The 17,550-nt window shown below is 53.5% G+C and overlaps 2 protein-coding genes across 8 annotated transcripts in view; one reads left to right on the top strand and one right to left on the bottom strand.

The window, feature by feature from the left end:
* The window catches only part of Gsg1l (GSG1 like), a 197,369-nt gene extending 192,309 nt beyond the window's left edge, over positions 1 to 5,060 (top strand). For 2 of the 4 annotated variants that reach the window (XM_029532867.1, XM_021209511.1), the window contains one exon: positions 2,292 to 5,060. In XM_029532867.1, the coding sequence (XP_029388727.1) occupies positions 2,292 to 2,389 (98 nt within the window). In that variant the 3' untranslated portion in view covers positions 2,390 to 5,060. The remainder of the gene's footprint in view (positions 1 to 2,291) is intronic. The other 2 variants (XM_021209532.2, XM_029532870.1) reach the window with 1 other exon arrangement.
* Positions 5,061 to 8,699: 3,639 nt separating this feature from the next.
* The window catches only part of Kiaa0556 (KIAA0556 ortholog), a 171,147-nt gene continuing 162,296 nt past the window's right edge, over positions 8,700 to 17,550 (bottom strand). For 3 of the 4 annotated variants that reach the window (XM_021197601.2, XM_029542815.1, XM_029542825.1), the window contains 8 exons: positions 17,059 to 17,216; positions 15,859 to 15,923; positions 14,665 to 14,775; positions 12,760 to 12,899; positions 11,277 to 11,378; positions 10,627 to 10,787; positions 10,454 to 10,542; positions 8,700 to 10,033 (listed from right to left, as the gene is read on the bottom strand). In XM_021197601.2, the coding sequence (XP_021053260.2) occupies positions 9,975 to 10,033; positions 10,454 to 10,542; positions 10,627 to 10,787; positions 11,277 to 11,378; positions 12,760 to 12,899; positions 14,665 to 14,775; positions 15,859 to 15,923; positions 17,059 to 17,216 (885 nt within the window). In that variant the 3' untranslated portion in view covers positions 8,700 to 9,974. The remainder of the gene's footprint in view (positions 10,034 to 10,453; positions 10,543 to 10,626; positions 10,788 to 11,276; positions 11,379 to 12,759; positions 12,900 to 14,664; positions 14,776 to 15,858; positions 15,924 to 17,058; positions 17,217 to 17,550) is intronic. The other variant, XM_029542828.1, reaches the window with a different exon arrangement.

Here is a 17,550-nt window from a genome sequence, read left to right as displayed (position 1 = left end):
CTTGCACACATCAAGGCTCTCTAAGCTTAGGCGGAGGGGAGAGTCTAAGGGGAAATTAAACCTTCATGTTACCCACCTTCCCAGGGGGGCTTGAACCAATTTCTTTTTGACTGTGAACCTGTGTTTCCCCATCTGTGAAGAGAGGTGCTGAGCCCAGTCCTACTGAACACTTGCACTTGGTTATTTTGTCACTGTCCAGGGACCAGGTGCTAAGGGGTCTCAGTGCAGGGGCCAGCTGGGCTTTCAGATTCCTGACCTCTAGCTGCTCAGGCTCAAAGAGGTGAGGCTACCTGACAAAAGCCACACAGCTTTAATCACGCGTGTGGAGCTGAGAGGATGGCTTAGCTGGCAAAGTACTCGCCATATAAACATAAGGCCTACCGTGGGTACCCAGCACCCTGGTTAAAAAAAGAAAAGAAAACTCCAGGTCTGGGGTGTGCTTGTGAACTTGGTCCTGGGCAAGGGACTGGAGAAAAAACCCTGGACTCATTGGCTGCCAGTGTAGAACTGGTGAGCTCCAAGCTCCGTGAGAGACACACATGCCCACATTCACGTATGTGCATCCACATATAAACACACAAATACACATAGCCACACACACACACACACACACACACACACACACACACACACACACACACACACACACATGCACGCACGCATGCATGTGCACACATACACACACTTTCTCTCTTCCCATTTGCAGTTTTGCCTACTGGCTCCTGTGAGAGCAGCTACAGTCATTTCTAAATATTCATTTAGAAAAATAGTCAAACCTTTCTATGTACCAAATATTTGCCTCTCATTAAGGGGAGGGGGGACCCAAACACCTTTATTTCAGCAACAAGCTCATCCAAAAGCTGCAACTGTTTTGGTAGCTGGGGCCAAAACAAATGTTCCTCCCCCAAGGCCAAATAATTCCAGAATGTTTGCAAAATGTTTTTCATTCCTTTAAAAATACAGCAAAATGTACAAAGCACTACCATTAAAGAATATTAAAAACAGAAGGGGAGTAAAGCCAAAAGAACAAAATGACACACATCTTGTGTACCTCCCAACTTCTGCATCCAGCTAGCTGCTCATAGTGGCTGGTCCCATGAGGACAGTGGGGCAGTGGGCTCTCTGTCCTGAGAGGTATGCAAGTGTCAGTGGTATGCTCAGAATCTCATCCTGATGGGTTCTCTTTGAGCTGTCTGACCCTAAAGGATGTAGTAGTCACTGGAGCTCAGAGTAGGGTCTCTCGATGGAGAAGGTTGGAATCAGGAAGTGTTGACCCACCTAGCTCCGTGTAGCTGCCACGCTGGCCCAGCTGATGATCTGTGGTGGACCTCTGCCCTGCTTGTATTAAAGGGAGACAGAATTTTGGTCTGGCAGGTGAGGTAGGCAGGATCCCCGTCAGGAGGTGGTTTACACTCAGTCTAGAAAGCTCCACTGGACAGCAGGTGTTGGGACACTTAAAGTGGTCCCCAACGAGTGACAGGATTGGCTTAAGCATATCAGAGAAACTTTGAGGATACCTGAGGGAAAATGGGGTAGATCCAAGAACTAGTGGGGTACAGGATGGAGAGTGTGGGACAGGGAGGGGCTTTATGTTCTTCAGCTTGCCAGGTCTCTTAAGAGCAGGGCAGTGGGGAATGTTGGGTGGGGACAACATACTCAAGGTCACCTTGGGTTTGCTGATACATACTCACTATTGGGGTGGGGCATAAAACCTAGGTTTGCGAGGAGCCTGGCTGTGAGGTGGACAGAGAGGCTGAGAGATGGTAGGTTGTGGGGCTGGGTGGGTGGCTGGGTGGGGTGGGTGGTAAATAGGGGAGAGAGGACTCAGTAAATCTGCTAGGAGAACTGTTGAAGGGGATCTTAAGGGATGTTGATTAGGGTGAGTGACTAGGGGTGGGTGGTCAGTCTGATATGCACTATTGAGCCTTGGGCACACATGGGTGAGTGGGCAGACAAGGCAGTGAACTTGTCTGTTGGTGGGTAAGCTGGTGAGTACAAGCATCAGAACCTCAGTGTCTAGATTACAGGCAGACATAGGAAGAGGGATGGTGGGCATGAAGTTTAGTGGAAGGAGGTGATGGTCTATGGGAGGTGGGTGTGTGGGAGGAGCATGAGTGGGTTTGGGTTGTGGGTGAGTGGGCTGGCACCGAGCACTAGCTGCATTTCCATATGCTGGTGAGTCCGTGGACGATGGTGGACGGTGCCGTGTAGTAGTTTGACAGGAGCAGGTGATCAAGGTTGTATGGGTGGAAGAAGGCCACTGTCAGCAGCATCTGCCTTGTCTCTTTCAGGGCACCAGCCACACATGGGAGACTCCTGGCCACGGAGCTCAGCTCATGAGGCGGCAGAGCTAAACCGTCAGTGCTGGGTCCTGGGGCACTGGGTGTGATGCGGCCCAAGCGCCCTGGCCTTCCTGCCATCACTGGCACGCCCCTCCCACAGGACACGGAAGCCTGGTCCCTGTGCTGTGGACTCAGCTCTCCTGTTGTGGAGACACCAGGCCTAGACTGCCACCACTGCCTGGGTCTCGGGGCCCCAGAAGTGGGTCAAGCAGGCCTAAGGGACTGTCCAGGTGGCACAGAGACTTGGAGACAGCGGCCACCACCACACTTAGAGCCCCAGCCAGCTGGAAAGCCAGGAAGAACATGGGCATTGACCACTGGATGCTGGACACCCACAGCCAGCCACAAAGTCAAGCAGGTGCCCACAGGGGCAGGGGCCTGTGCGGACAGGGAGCAGGGCTTATTGAGGGAGAGGCAGTGTCTGCCTCTGTGGGGACCACAGAGCAGGCACACAGCAGGGGCTCAATAAATGCTTGTTGAATCTGTTCTCTTGCTATGTATGGGCTGGCTCCCCCATCATTACCTTACCCGAGATATGAGCCCTGGGCACTGAGATCAGCTAGAATCCAGCCCGGCCTGGGGAAGATCAAGATAGAGACAGGTGGGCAGAGCAGGAGGGGAAGGCCAGGAGCTAGAAGCAGCACGTGTTTAGGAACTTCAGCAATGAGACACCACCCTGTGTCTAGGGCCACTTTATAGAAAACCTCTGGCTCAGCTGCCTGGGGGAAAAACAATTCCTGTCTTGACTATGAGAGCTTGGGTCCAGAGAGGGAAATTTCTTGCTTGAGACTAGAGATGACATGTGGAACTGTGAGTTTAAACCAGACTTGCTCCAAGTTTAGTCTCCCAAGAGCCTAATACTGCCATGAAGGATTGGCAGACCAAGGCAGAATGTGGTCTTCTCCTTCATTCATCCACCCATTGCCCATCCATGGCCCACTGTCCTGCCAGCCGGCCATTTAGCCAGCAGCATTCAGCCACCATCATCTACTGCCACTCATCTGTGCATCCATTCATCCATACATGATCCATCCATTCACCATCCAGTCACCCATCACCCATCATTTAACCACCTACCCATCCATGTGTCATGACCATTTAACCAACATCCATCCATCCATCCATCCATCCATCCATCCATCCATCCATCCACTAATATGTGGTTCATCCATCTAATCCTTCACCCATTCAGCAGCATGTAGCCACTCATCACCTATCCAACCATCCATCTATCCAGCCAGCCAGCCAGCCAGCATCCATCCATCCACCACCCTCAATTATCCATTCACCCATGATTCAGCCACCCATTATCCATCTGTCACTGTCATTCCTCCCCTTGTCAATCATCCATCCACCCATCCATGCTTCAGTCATTTTCATCATCCAGCTATTTATCTGTGCATCTGTCTGCATACAGGTGTCATCTACTGTGCTCCTACTGTGTGCCACACAGTGTGACAGGTCCTTGAGATGGAACACTGATGTTTCCAGTGAAGCAGACAAGGGATGGAATGGGAGGTGACAGCTCAGTGTATTAGTGCTGGGTGTGGTACCTGCTCTGGAGTCAGACTGCCTAGCATCAGATCCTGTCTCCTCAGCCCCGGTGGCCTTACCCTGTAGATGGGACTCTTCACTGTACCTACCTCTTACAGCTGCTGGGGGTGGGGGCGGTGGTGACGCAGACTGGTGCCTGTGAGCACAGGGAGTCTAGACCATGGAAAGCACCCTGCCAACATGTCAACGAGGAGAGTTGGGGCCATGGAGCTGAGGCAGTGCCTGTCGGAGACCACCTGAAGGACTAGTGATCAAGGGAATGATATCCAAGCCATCTCGCTGGTGTCACATTGTGGAAGGAAGGACAGGACAGGAGGGGGCTTTCAAATGGTCCAAAGGCAAGCATGGAGGGATTGGAGGGCTGGGTAACCAGACTGCAGAGAGGACTCAAAGCTTCACTGGGAACCTGTAGCTTATCCTGGGGACAGATGGGTGCTCTGGGCAGGGTGGGACAGGCCAAAGTGAGGTGTGTAGTCTAGAAAGTCACCGCAGCTCCAGGCTAGAGTAGATGATGAAGACGGGACTCCCATGTCCTGGCAGGGCCCTAAGTGTGAGGAGAGTGCTGTAGGTGAGGAACGAGGCCCATGGAGGGCCAAGAGGAGGGACTGACATGGGAGGAGAGGGCTTAAGGTGCTGTCCTGTGTCAGGCAGGGCACGAGGGGCAAAGGAGGACTCCTTGCTTCTGTATGCAGGCATGGCTGTGCTCAGTCACTCTGAGAGCACCTCTCTGTGTTCACACAGTTGGCGACTCTTGGGGAGACAAAGTCGACCTGGCAGAGTCCTGCACAGTTGTGAGGGCACCAGAAGACCAGTATGTGGAGTGGTGGCACTGGCCTTTCACAAGTGGGAGCCACTGGGATAGAACCTGAGCATGGTCATTGGTCTGGAATCTGACCCTGCCACCAGGAACTTTGTAGGTCTTAGTGGTCATCCAGGGGCCCTGTGAAGTTGGTCATGGCCCCAGCAGGTCTAAGAAATGATTTTAGTTGCAAAACTGCCATCTATTTTAATAGCTGTGTTTATGTAAATGTGTATTAGAAAACTGTGTATGGGCGTGTCCACGCTCCAGATGCAGGCACTGCTGTGTAGAATGAACCACAATAGGCATTTCAATAAAAAGAGTTGGCTTAAAGAAAAATACTAAATAAATAATCATGCAAGTGGTCTGTGACTGTGCTATGTGGGTGATTGGAATGGGGATTATTGACAGGAAAGAAGAAAGGGAGGGTGGACATGGAGCCACGAGATGTCAGGTCCTCCTGGGAAGCAGTTGGAACCCAGCTGTCTTCCAGTGCAGCAGGAAGGCTGCTGGACAGATAAAAGGAAGCAGCTCCAGGTTACTGACACCATGGTCTTACAGTCACCTTCTTGAGGGCTGTCTTCCTGCTGGGAGCAAAAGCCACTGTACTTCCTGCCTGGAGTTACAATCGGGAAGTGCCACTTGGTCTGGGAGTCCTGGGAGTCGAGGGCCAGTCTATGCGGCCTCAGCAGCTCTGCTTCACACCCTGAGCTGGTGCATGCCTGTCACTCTTCCCAGGCCTGGACCACATGTGGCCACTGATCTTCAGAAGCCCACCTGGGCCAGACTGACAGTTCACAGATGCCATGCCATGCACTGTTTCAGTGTTCAGGTCTAGGGATGCAGGCTCCCTGATGCCTTTACCTCACATGACAGTCATCTCCTCTCTCCACGTGCAGAGGGACCCATGGCTGTCTTTCCCTGGCCACAGCTGACGAGCAGGTCCCAGTCACCACTTCTTCCCTGGTTTGTGGCCTTGATGAGTGGTTACCCTGTCACCCCCCGCCCCCCACCGCACCAGGACCTGGTCACATACTCATCTCCCAGGTAATGGAAATGTCAGGTTGATTCATGGGTCTTGGCTGCCAGGCCTGATGAGAAGGCTGGCAGGAGCCGCTGCTACAGAGGAGGGTTGCACAAAGCATCCTCATGTGCACTTGGACAGGCCTAGGTGGGAATCCTGCCCTGCCTCAGTGGCTGACCCTGTCAGAAAACAAGTCACCAGGAGACCAGGGGACACACACATGCAGAACACAGCTGTATACAGAACTGCCTCAAGGAACCAAGATGGAGACCAGGGGACACACACATACAGAACACAGTTGTATACAGAACTGCCTCAAGGAACCAAGATGGAGAAACATACTAGGGCAGGAGGTTACCCATGTCACCCCTAACAATAAGAAAGCCACTTTAAAGGGTGAGGAGAGTCAGGTGGAAACTATAAGGAACCATGAAGCCCTCACTGAAGTGTGAGGCAGGAGACGCTGGGTAAAGTGTGTGCTAAACACACCGCCTGTGCAATGGTCCTGGGGTTGAGAGTCACCCCCATGGTGCTGCGGTGGAACCTAGTGTTTGGAGCTTGGGGTAAGGACAGGCTGTCCCTGAGCAGACTTCTGGGATTTGATATGGGAGACCTCAGGACTATGGCAAAGACTGGAGTCCTCGCGAGGGATGGCAGACATTGGTGGGGCCTTGTGGACAGGTAGGGTCAGCACATGCTGCTGTGCTGAGGTTTGCTTTTGTCTGTGTGAGCCTGGGGACAGGGTAAACTGAGGGACTGCATCAGGCCTTGGGGGAGGTGGTGGCCTAGGCATTAGAGTCAGAGAGCTCAGAGGAGGGGTGGGTAGGGAGGGTGCCTGGCAGCTGGCCTTGCTGCAGGCTTGCTCTGGACAGGACTCTGGACAGGCAGAGACACTGGCGGCCACAGAGGTTGGGACTGAAGGATAGGGAAGGGTGTCCCCTACCTCTATGCAAATCAGATCCTGGATGGTGTGTGGGCTGGTGGTCGGGGCTCTGAGTACCCTTGTGCTGCCTAGTCTGTCAACTTGACACAGGCTACCATCATCTGAAGGGAGGGAACCTAAATTGAGAAATTGCCTCCATAAGATTGTAGGCAAATCTGTAGAGATTGTTTCCCAAGGGCTCGGTTCATTCTGAGTAAGCACTACCCCTGGACAGGTGATGCTAACTGCATAAGAAAGCAGGCTGAGCAAGCCATGAGGAACCAACCAAGGAGCAGCGCCCCTCCGAGGCCTCTCCATCAGTTCCTGTCTCCAGGTTCCTGCCCACTTGGAGTTCTTGCCTTGGCTTCTCTAAGTGGCCTGTGACTCTGGATATGTAGGCTAAATAAGCCCTTTCCTTCACAAGCTGCTTTTGGTCATGGTGTTTCATCACAGCAACAGAAACTAAGACAACCCACAACTGCTGCACAGCTCTACCCTGGCCACTGTGTGTAGGGCTCAGAGCAGTGGTAGACACTGCCATGAGGAAAAGCCAGTCTTCTGCACTGGGGATTATTCCACTGTAGACAGACAGGAAGTCACTGCCGGGCTTTGCCTGTCCCCAGAGCTGCATAGCTCCTGTCCCCTGGCCAGTCCTTCTTGGACTACTGTCCACCGAGCTCCCATACTGTCACCTTTGCTTTCCTGGAGGACAGTGGCCTGCTGCTGCCTGTGGGTCTGGCTGAGCTGGGAGACTAGGAGGAGGTGGGGGTAGAGGGGTCTGAGAGAGGGAGAGGCCAAGCTGGGGACAGGGCCACCCTGGGGGCTGCTGGGGGGCAAGCTGGGTGAAGACTCTCAGAACTGGTAGAAAAGAGCCTGCCACAAAAGACAGGGGTAGGAGTGGGGTACAGGGTAGGCATAGCTCTCCGCCCCGCCGACGGCTGTGAGACGCATTTGGAGCAGTCACAGGGGCAGGCGGGAGGATGGCTTGTTGTCCTGGCAGAGTCTCTGTCAGTGTCACACAGCCCCAGGATCCCTGCTTCCTGCTCCAAGTCTGTGCATAATGGAACGATAGTCACTAGGAGGCTTAGCTGAATTCCTCCTGGAGGGATGCACCGTGAGACCCAAGGTCTGGACGCGGGGGCAACCCTCAGAAGTAGGTACTGCTGCTGTGCAGTCTGGGTAGGGAAGCCTGGGTCAGAGCCCAGACTCCACTGAGGTAACATTGTCAGGGGGAGCCCAGGAGAGGGTGCCTTGGGTTGGGGAATAGAGGATGGTGCACCTGTACTAGAACTCAGGTCTGTTGCCTCTAGAACCACTGCACCACATGCAGTGTGCTGGGGGGAGGGAAGGGCAGCTACAGCAAGTGCGGCCTGTGTCTATCACCCACACTGCCTGGAAGAGGGCCTCAGATACGCTGGCTCCTATTGCAGTTGTTGCTGTTACAATGAAATAAGGCTCCATGAGCAGCCCTTATGCTGGGGCTGAGGGCCAACCAGTTTCCAGAGAGGCCTAGAGCCCACATGTGCCTGGTGTTAGGCGCATGCAACACCTGTGATTTGGGACACAGCCCTGGGCTTGTACAAGCTCCCTGGCCTGTGGCAGGTCCCCAGGGCTGGGGCCTCCCTATGAACACTGTTGCCATAGCTCTGGTCCTTCACATGTGTTCCCTGCCTTGACCTCCTGGCTGTGAAGGACATGAAAGCCATCAGAAGGGGCCACGGGGACATCTGGAGAGCATCACCCTAGGCCATTTCTACTGCCAGCCTCTCACACACCCAGGTACTTTATATGTAACATGGATTAAATGGTTTATGGTGTCTGTTTACATGGTGGCGGGTGGATTCCAGGAAGAAAGGGAGTCTAAGGCCACCTCCCCACCTGCAGGCAGTGCAGGCTCAGTTCAGAGGGGCCATGTCCTAAATGTTCAGCGAGCTTCAAATGTACCCTGGCTTTGGGATGGACAGCACGCGCTCCCCTGGCTGACAACATCAGGGTACCACACTCTATTCTTAATAACATCTTTTATTGATTTTGTAAGAAAAATAGACATTTGTTTGAGAGTTAATGCTTCTGCCAGGGCCTTCCCTCTGAGAGTGCATGGAGCATACACTTATAAACACCCACCAAGTGTCTGGAGGGAGCACACTAAGGTCAGTCTTGGGTGCTCCAGAAAAATCTACCTGAGCTCACACCAAGGAGAAGCTGGGCTCCTGCTAGAGCAGAGGCCCTGGCTTCCTCCTCAGAGTTGGTTTGATGGCTCTCCTGGGAGGTGTGTGGCTCATCTGGGAGTGAGTGGAGAAGCCGGGGCTGGGTGGGGGGCCCTGGAGGCTACAGAGATGATGGATTCTCATCAGAGAAGCAATCCTATCTGCATGTCAGCTGGCTCCGAATTAAAACATCTGTACAGCTGCTGGGTGTTGCTGCTTAAAAGCGCTTGTGATTCTTGGTAGTATTAGAACGTACTGAGTTCGGCACCATGGCACCGCCCCACTGGGAAAATAACAGATTAATATTTGGAACCAGAAATTACCCACTACTGGGAGACTGATTAGGTTCCTGATCTGAGCTTGTTCCATAGATATACACACAGGTATGAGGCTCTGAACTGCAGGGCAAAGAGGCAGGGCTGAGCCTAGGCCCTCCTAACTCTGACTTGCAGGTAGGCATGTGTGTGTTCATGTGCGTGTGTGTGTGTGTGTGTGTGTGTGCGTGTGTGTGTGTGTGTGTGTGTACGTGTGTGTGTGCGTGTGTGTGTGTGCGTGTGATGTAGGGGCTAAGGGCAGGTTTCAGCACTCACTGCAGCTCACTTCCTCTCCTCAGCAGGACACATGCCCTTGACCCATCCTGAATCAGGTTTGAACAGAGGACAGAGGCTACCTAGGACTTGCCCCATCAGGCCTCCCGAGGCACTAGATAGAGGAGCACAGTGGTCTCCCAGCAGCTCTGTTGCCCTTGGTGAGGAGGGCTGTGTAGTGGAGGGCCATGGGCTCCATGGTCATGGTACTGAGCTCTGGGCCTGGGTCAGGGGCTGCCTAGGACTTGGATGCCAGAGGGCCTACTCTTATAGACCTCACAGGAGAGGCACAGAGAGGAACCAAGGACCCCTGGCTCCCAGCAGCTTAGCCCCATGTGGCAGGGGTAGCTAGCCTGTTCTTGACCCTTTCATCTGACCCCTATAGCTCCTGGGGCTGTGATTCAAGTCCCTTGTCCCTCCATGCTCTTCCAGCCCTTGGGGTCCCAGCTGGCGAACCCTGAAGTCTGAAGGACAAGGGTACTGTTCAGGGCTGGTGATAGAGCCTAGCCAGCTTGAAGAGGCTCTCCCTCCTGCTCCAGTCAGCACCGCCACCGCCTTGAGGTCTCCTTCTCACGTATGCAGGTTTTAGGGCGTAAGGCTGTTGAAACAGGAAGTGTGAGTTACACTGCCCTTGAGAACAACTATGTACCTGGCTGGCCATTCAGATAGGCGGAGACCTGGCTAGCCTAAGCCCTGAGCACCCCGCCTAACCTGCCTCACGCATGGAGTGGGCTCTATCATGCCATCCCCAGGGCCTTTGCCTATATTACCAGATGTTCTTTAGGACTCAGCTCACATGCCACCTGCCCCAGGGAGCCCTCCACTTGGTGTCCCCACAGTGTGCCTTGCCTTCTCTCCTGGCTACAGGGAAGCCTGTAGCCAGAAGCTGCTTGTTGCTCTGGGACAAGAGTGAAGGGAAAGAGGTTTTAGGGAGGCAGGGCAAGGCCAGTGCACTCAGCTTCCTCTCCACCCAGACAAAGCCTCTAACAGGGATGCCCAGGGCAGAGACATCACCCACCTGGGTCAGCAGTGCCTGGCTTCCTCCTCGAGGTAGTGATGACCTGGTTTTCATTCATCATTTGTATGTCCTGGTCTTCCTCCGGCTTACTGCAGGAGGGGAGACAGAAGGCTCATCAGCCTCCAGACCACATCCCTGCCATCCATCTTCATTAGGGCTGGTCAGGGGCATACCTGATGATGGTGTGTTTCTCCTGGTGACAGAAGTCAGTGTCCTCAGCAAAAAGGATGGTGTGGTGGGGCACGGTAGGCTCACATGTGGGCAGGATGCCCCCAACCAGGTGGCTCACCATGGCAAGAATGCCATTGTACACGAGCAAGTCATCTACCAGCAGCTGAGAGACAGTGGGAATGAGGCCCTGGCCCCTCCCACATGAACCCCAACCCCAGCAATGCAACCCTTTCCTGTCCCAAGCCCAAGCTCCTCTGAAGCCCTGTGTGGACAGCATGAAGGGTGTGCACTGTCAGCTTGGGCTGCAGACTGGGAAGTTGAGGCTCCAGGAATTTCCCAGCACTGGGTGACCAAGCGTAGAGATGAAGGCAGACTCAGTCTGTAGCCCCCACGCTTCTGCTTTCTCCACCTGGCCACCCAGTCATTTTCCAAGGCTGTGTGATTCTAGAGGGAGCCCTGAAAGCAACACCAAGACCGGGGCCAACAACACTAAGGCCAGGGCCAAGTTCAGGGGTTGCTTTGGATCATTTCCAGGCCATTTCCCTGTTCAAGGTTGTGACTGGGGATAGAGACCAAACTGCAGTAATGATAAGTGGCCAGCCTAATTTCCAGCGAGCACAAGGATCTCCCACACCAGCTAGTGAGGACTCACGCCAAACTCCTTCACTCCTCGTTGAGGCGTTTTCGTGTAATTCCACAGTTTGATCATTGACACAGTGGTGGGCAGGTCGAAGATGACATACACTCGGTTCACCTGTCAGAGCAAGGCTAATTAAAGCGGGTGTGCTTGGAAACAGCTGTAGGCAGGGCCAGACACTGGGGCAGGGAGCTGGGCCCCAGGTGCCAGCCGCAGCACTCTGCTTGTGGGAAGCCTGGAGTTCTGTGGCTTCTCTTCTCCTCAGAGCCCATTTTGAGTCAAGTCACGTGTGGTTGCGTTTGGAATAAACTGCTGAGCTGGCTCTGGGAGGGCCTCCTGCCTCCTGCCGCTGTGGCCCTCATTTAAATACTGGTGGAGAATTGAGAGCAGCCCTGCCTCAGGTCAAACCCAGGGACATTTTCTACTGCAGAGGTCAGGAGCTTCTCCCCACCAAACAATGTGCATGGTGCCAACTCTTTTGACCTTTCCCAGGGTCACAGAAAAAAAGCTAGAGTCCTGTGTACCAGAACCATGGTTTCTTCTAGCCCATGACTGCTGGGGAATTACAGAGTAACTAGCACTCAGCCCCTGATTAGCAGCAGCCTCAACATCACAAGGGGGCCACTTGGAAGGCAAATGAAGAACTAAGTGTGTATGGGCCCAGCCTGCAGCTTGCCGTGGCCTGCTAACAGTGATGTCTGGGTGGAGTCTTTCTGCTCAGACCCTTAGCCTCCCACTAAGAGAGTGGCAGCAGCCAGAGGACAGCAGTGAACTCCTGCTTTAGGCTGGAGTCTAAGGGCCACAGCACGGGTGTAACCCTTTGTAACAGGGGACCGGCCTGAGGAGTTAGCCCTGGGGTCTTTAGGAGTTGTTCTCTCCTCTATGTGGAAAATGTCCTTCTTATACTCAGTTACACGAGCATGACAGGATCCCATCATGTTCTGAAAACAGGCTTTGGCTCTGAGGTAGAGGGTGCTGATGGCACACCCTCTCCTGGACCTCCCTCCCTGCTCTCCGGGATGGTGGGGCATGCCTGCTGCAGGGTTGAGAGCTAGACAAGCAGTCAGCGTTAGAATGGACAGCATGGCCGACTGGGGCTATGGGAGGGCAAGGTGGCCACACTGTGGCCGTGGGTAGTGATGTAAGGAGCAGAGACAGGCCAAGGAGAGGGGAGGAAATGAAGGATGCCACGGTGGAGTGGGCTGAAGAGGGCCTTGACACACAGAGGCAGCAAGATGCACATGAGGCCAGTGGGTCCCTGTCCTCCAGCACCTGTACAGAGACTCCTGACTTCAGGGTTCCTGGAGCCCCTCACACATCTGGTATCTGGTGCCTTTTTGGGTAAAGTCCATGCAGAGAGAGAACGGACTGTAAGCCTGGAAGGGCTACACCCACAGTTGTTAGCCACAGCCGGTACCTCTCTGATGGTCCCCAAGTGTTTCAGCTGTCACTGGGTTCAAGGGCAGGTGCCCACCCAACCCCAGGGCCGGGTACCCACCAGGCCAGGCAGGATGGGGGCCAACCACATGTGCCTGCCGTCACTGGTGTCGTTGACTTGGTCGATAAGCTTGTCAGGGGTTCTCACATCCCCGCTAACACCCTCTAGCGCATTCACACTGTCCGGGAAGGCAGCGATATCTGAGGTGGAGGTTAAGCTGTCATAACCCAAACTCATATGCTGTGCACAGTGTGTTACCCTCAAGTGTGTTAAGCTGTCAGCAGTGTGTGTCAGGAGATGCTGGGCTGGTGCCCTGCACTCTAGCAGTCTGGGAAATAAATGCATTCTAAGAAAATGGGGTTGTGGCCAAGGAGACACATCTGTGTGGGGCTAAGGGTCAAGTTCAAAGTCAGAGGACTACAGGTGGGCTTAAGGGATTTGCAGAAGCACAGACAGAGGTGATGGTGCTGCCACTGCTCTGAAGCACAGGTTGCACCCCACTTAGGCAGGCAGGTGTGACTGAGGCAGGTCATGACCTTGTCAAGTCTGCCACCCAGCCCCAACAGGAGCTGACTAGAGAAGAGACCTCAGCATGCATGTGCTGAGTCTGGGTCCTGCTCTGTCACCGTGACAGGAAATCTCAGGCAAGCCACTGGACCTCACTGATCTTGTCACCTCACCTGAAATGAAGGAAAAATGTCTCCAAGATAGGCAGGAGAGCCTCAGAGGATAGTGGCTATGAGCCCTCTTGGTGATGTCAGTGGACCTTTTTGTTCCAGGAGTCATTCATTCACTAAGTTATGAGGAAGACAATAGTTCCAGAGACTCCAGGCTCTAGGCACTCACCAGATGCTCTGGGGCCACGCCTTTCTCTACATGAAGATCTAGAGATCACATGCTCAAGGGTGCTGATGATAAGTAGGTGACACAGAAGACAGGCAGAGACCTCAGAGCTTTACAACTGGGCTGTGTGACCTCAGGCAAACAACCTCTCGGTCTCAAGTTCCTCCCCTGGACAATTAAGATTCTAGAATGTTTTGTTCATAAGATTTCTGTGGGGTTCATGGGATAAATGCTGGCTAGAAGCAGCCCTCAGGAAGCATTGAGTTTAAAGGCTGTTAGATAACGGCTCCTGGAGCCAGTGCTGAGGTGAACTGTAAAGGCATCCATGGGTCCTCTGGTTTAGTCAGTCATTTCACATGACTGAGGGCCTTGTACTGCCACATCTCAGGTTACATTCCAGAGGCTGGCATTTAAAAATATCAGTCACCAACTATTTCAAAACCCTATGGGCCAACCAACAAGCTCCAGCATGGCACACTGTGAGCAAAGGTTCCAGTTAATATACTTTTCTCACTGAGTTCCCCTGCAGACTTCAGAGCCTTAGAACACCAGCTGCCTGTGCCCTCTGAGAAGGCCTGTGGTAGGCAGGAATCTCCCACACACTCAACCACAGGGCTCTGGTCTGAAGAGAACCAGATGTAGTGGCCCTGGCTAGTGTGGCTAAGAACAGCTTGAAGGGCCCAGTGGCATCCCTCCATATCACCATCACCATCAGCAGCAGCACCAGCATGACCATCACCCCATATCATAACTACCATAACTATCACCACCACCACCATCAGTATCAGTTCTTTCCTTTTGTTTTTGCATTTCGGGACAAGGTCTCACTAAGTAGTCCAGGCTGGCCTCAAACTCACAGAGATCTGCCTGCTCTGCCTCCTGAGTGCTAGGATTAAAGGCATGTGTCACCATGTCTGACCTTCATGGTCTTTTGAAATAGGGCCTTGCTATGTAGTTCAGGCTGCCCTCAAAATTGTACTGGCAATTTGCCTTACACAGGCAAAACTCTTCCTGCCTCCACTTCCTAAGTGTTAGAATTCTAGGCTTGGGAGCCTACACCCATCTCCAGCAGCATCCTCCTCCCCCTGCAGTGCCAGCTCCTGCTCCTGGTAGGAAGGATACTGTTCTGGGACAATGGGATCCTCTCCCCATGCTCGTCATACAGCTCCAGCCCGGTGAGGCCAATGTAGTAGGGATCGCCCCAGCTGGATAGCAGCTGGAACTGGAAAATGACTGTGGGTATGATTAAGGAAGGTTTTCTGGAGAAGAAAGCCACACAGTGGCAGATGTCATAGGCTCTTCTTGTTTGTTGATGGAACAATCTCTCCCAGAGATGGATGTCTGTCAAAAGGAGCACAGCATCACACTTGCCACCCACCTGCCCTGGGCCCTGGGAGGGGACAGGAAGGAACAGGAATGCTAGGGGCAGACCATGTGGACAGTTGGTGCTGGGACCACTCCCATCTCAGCCTCAGTTTTCCTGGTTATGAACTAACTCCTCCCTGTCTTCCAAAGTCCTGGGAATGAGCATGTTGGGGTAGGGAGAGCCTCCGGTCTGGCTGCAGCAGAATGATTCCTACAGACAGGCACCATGTGCGCAAGGCAACCCCTGCCCCACCCCAGAACAGGAGTGGAAGTCATGAGCATCCAGATGCACCCCAGGCAGTCACAGACAAGAAGCTGCTTCCTTCCAGCCCTGGACACCTCCACACAGGCTGAGGCGAGCTAGCTGGCTTCTCTGACTTGTCTGTTTTAATTCTAGCTTTTAGCTTTCTTTTCAATTTTCTTTTTCTTTTCTTCTTTCTTTCTCTTTATCCTCCCTCCCTTCCTTCCTTCCTTCCTTCCTTCCTTCCTTCCTTCCTTCCTTCCTTCCTTCCTTCCTTCCTTCCTTCCTTCCTTCCTTCCTTCCTTCCTTCCTTCCTTCCTTCCTTCCTTCCTTCCAAGAGACAGGGTCTCATTATGTAGTCAGGGATGGTCTGGGACTCATGATCCTCCTGCCTCCACCATGCCTGCTTCTGTGCTTTATTTAGTTTTCACAGCTGGGAGGTGGGGCTGCCCTTGTGGCTGCCCCAGGGCTGATGCTTTGCTGGCCCTGCAATGAGATCACACCAGGAAGGGCGGGTGCTCTTGCTGCCTCTGTCCCTGCCATATTTCTGGATCATCTGTCTCTTTTCCAGCCCTCCTCAGCTGGGTCTTTTGTGCCACTTCCACAACCCCAGTCTTCCAAGGGGGAGATGGGTCCCATACTGCTACTATGTCCTAGTGACACCTTCATTAGGCGGGCACTCCAGCCCCTAGGTTCTGGGAGAAGGATACAGCCACAGGGCATGAGTGGGGCCTCGTAGTCCATGCTGGCTCGCTCCAAGCTCTTTGCATCTAGCCTGGAAAGAGACCAAAACATCACCATGAACCCTTCTGCCCCAGAGTCACCGAGAGACACTCCACATGCAGACATAGCAGCCCAGGGGAGATGCAGTGTATCCATGGGGGCAGTGGAGGACCTACCTCTTTTCTGTTACAGACCCTTGCAAGCCTTAGAGTACCTAAAAGTGGGGAGTTATTTAACTTAGACAGGTGCAGACACCTGGATGGAGTGATGAAGCCACTGTGCAAGCCAGGCAGCTGGCAGGTACTTGAGTGGGATGTGCCTCTGGGGTCGCTCTCTTGACCACATGCCTAGAGGGCAACAGAGGCTGTGAATCTGAGGGCTAGGTGCTGCTGATGGGGCAGGGTGCCTGACAGGCCATTTGGATGGGCAGAAGTCTGGGAGGCCTCTCCTAGCAGTCACACTGGGTATAGTAAAGCCCCTAGAGTGTAGGCAGGATGGGGATGCAGAAGAGAAAGGGCACAAAGGGGAAGCCTGAGCACTTCTGACTTCATGATCCACAGTCCAGGCCTCAGTTTCCGTTTTTGTAAAATGGGTATAAAATCCCTGCTTTCAAGTACAGGCTCTAAGAGACAGGAAGATCTCTGGGACTTTGAGGCCAGCCTAATCAACATAGTGAGTTCTAGGCTAGCCAGGGTTACAGAGTAAGATCCTATCTCAGGAAGGACAACAATAAAATCCTCCAACCAAACTCAAAACCAAAACCCAAGTGCAGACTCAAAAGCATGGGCCATACTGACTCCAGGAGAGACAACCACTGCTCTGCCCTCTCCTCCAGCTCTTCTCTATAGACCTCCTTGGGCTGCCCCGAGCAAGGACACTGTTACAATTTGCCATTGGGGAGTGAGCTCTTTTGCTTCGGTATGGTGGGTTTTGGTGCTCAGACATTGGGGACTGTAAACCAGCAAACCTCACTTGGCTTATACTTTGGTGCTAGAACAGTCTGCAGGACCCCCCAGAACCCCAAGAGAGAGCTTGCCATCTGCTCTTCTCTTAGGGTCAGGGCTGGGGAACAGGCGCTGGCTGGAAGCAACCAGAGGTGTTTCTGGACAACATGTGTGACTGCAGCTCCATCCCTGAGGGCGCTCACACAGACTACGCCGCAGGTGGGCTAGACCCACCTCCCTCACCTCCTGGTAGGCGCTGGTGGTAGCCGGGTCTGTAGGTAGTCCCCAAAGAGGATTTCTTGTGCAAAATCAAAGTGACAGTTGCCAGGCCCCTTTCGGATGAGAAAGCCTTCTGCAGGAGACACGCACAGGCCATCCAGGGACACATGAGCAATTTTGACCTGGTAAAGGAGATACAGGAAAGCCAGCCATGCCTGAGTTCCCGTGACAGTCACATTCCATCCTGAGCACAACCTCTACCACCAGTGCTGTGCAGGCCTCCAGCCTCTCTCCACTTCTTTCCCCACCTGTGAGATGGGCAAAGGCTCCATCTTCCTACACGCAGCCCCTGCTGAGTCCTCTCTGGGTGCAGAGCAGAGACCCAGCTGGTGCTCCTCACAGCCTCAGGGATGACAGGCAGGCACTGTGTTTACCGAGAGCTTACTGAACACGCATGCATGCACACTTGTGAGCACGCTCACACGTGCACACACACACAACTTGCATGCATGTTCT

Source organism: Mus pahari, chromosome 1, assembly GCF_900095145.1.
Source record: "Mus pahari chromosome 1, PAHARI_EIJ_v1.1, whole genome shotgun sequence".
In the NCBI taxonomy this organism is placed as follows: domain Eukaryota; kingdom Metazoa; phylum Chordata; class Mammalia; order Rodentia; family Muridae; genus Mus; species Mus pahari.
The sequence above is the reverse complement of the archived record's forward strand: the minus strand, read 5'-3'. Positions and strand labels throughout refer to the sequence as shown.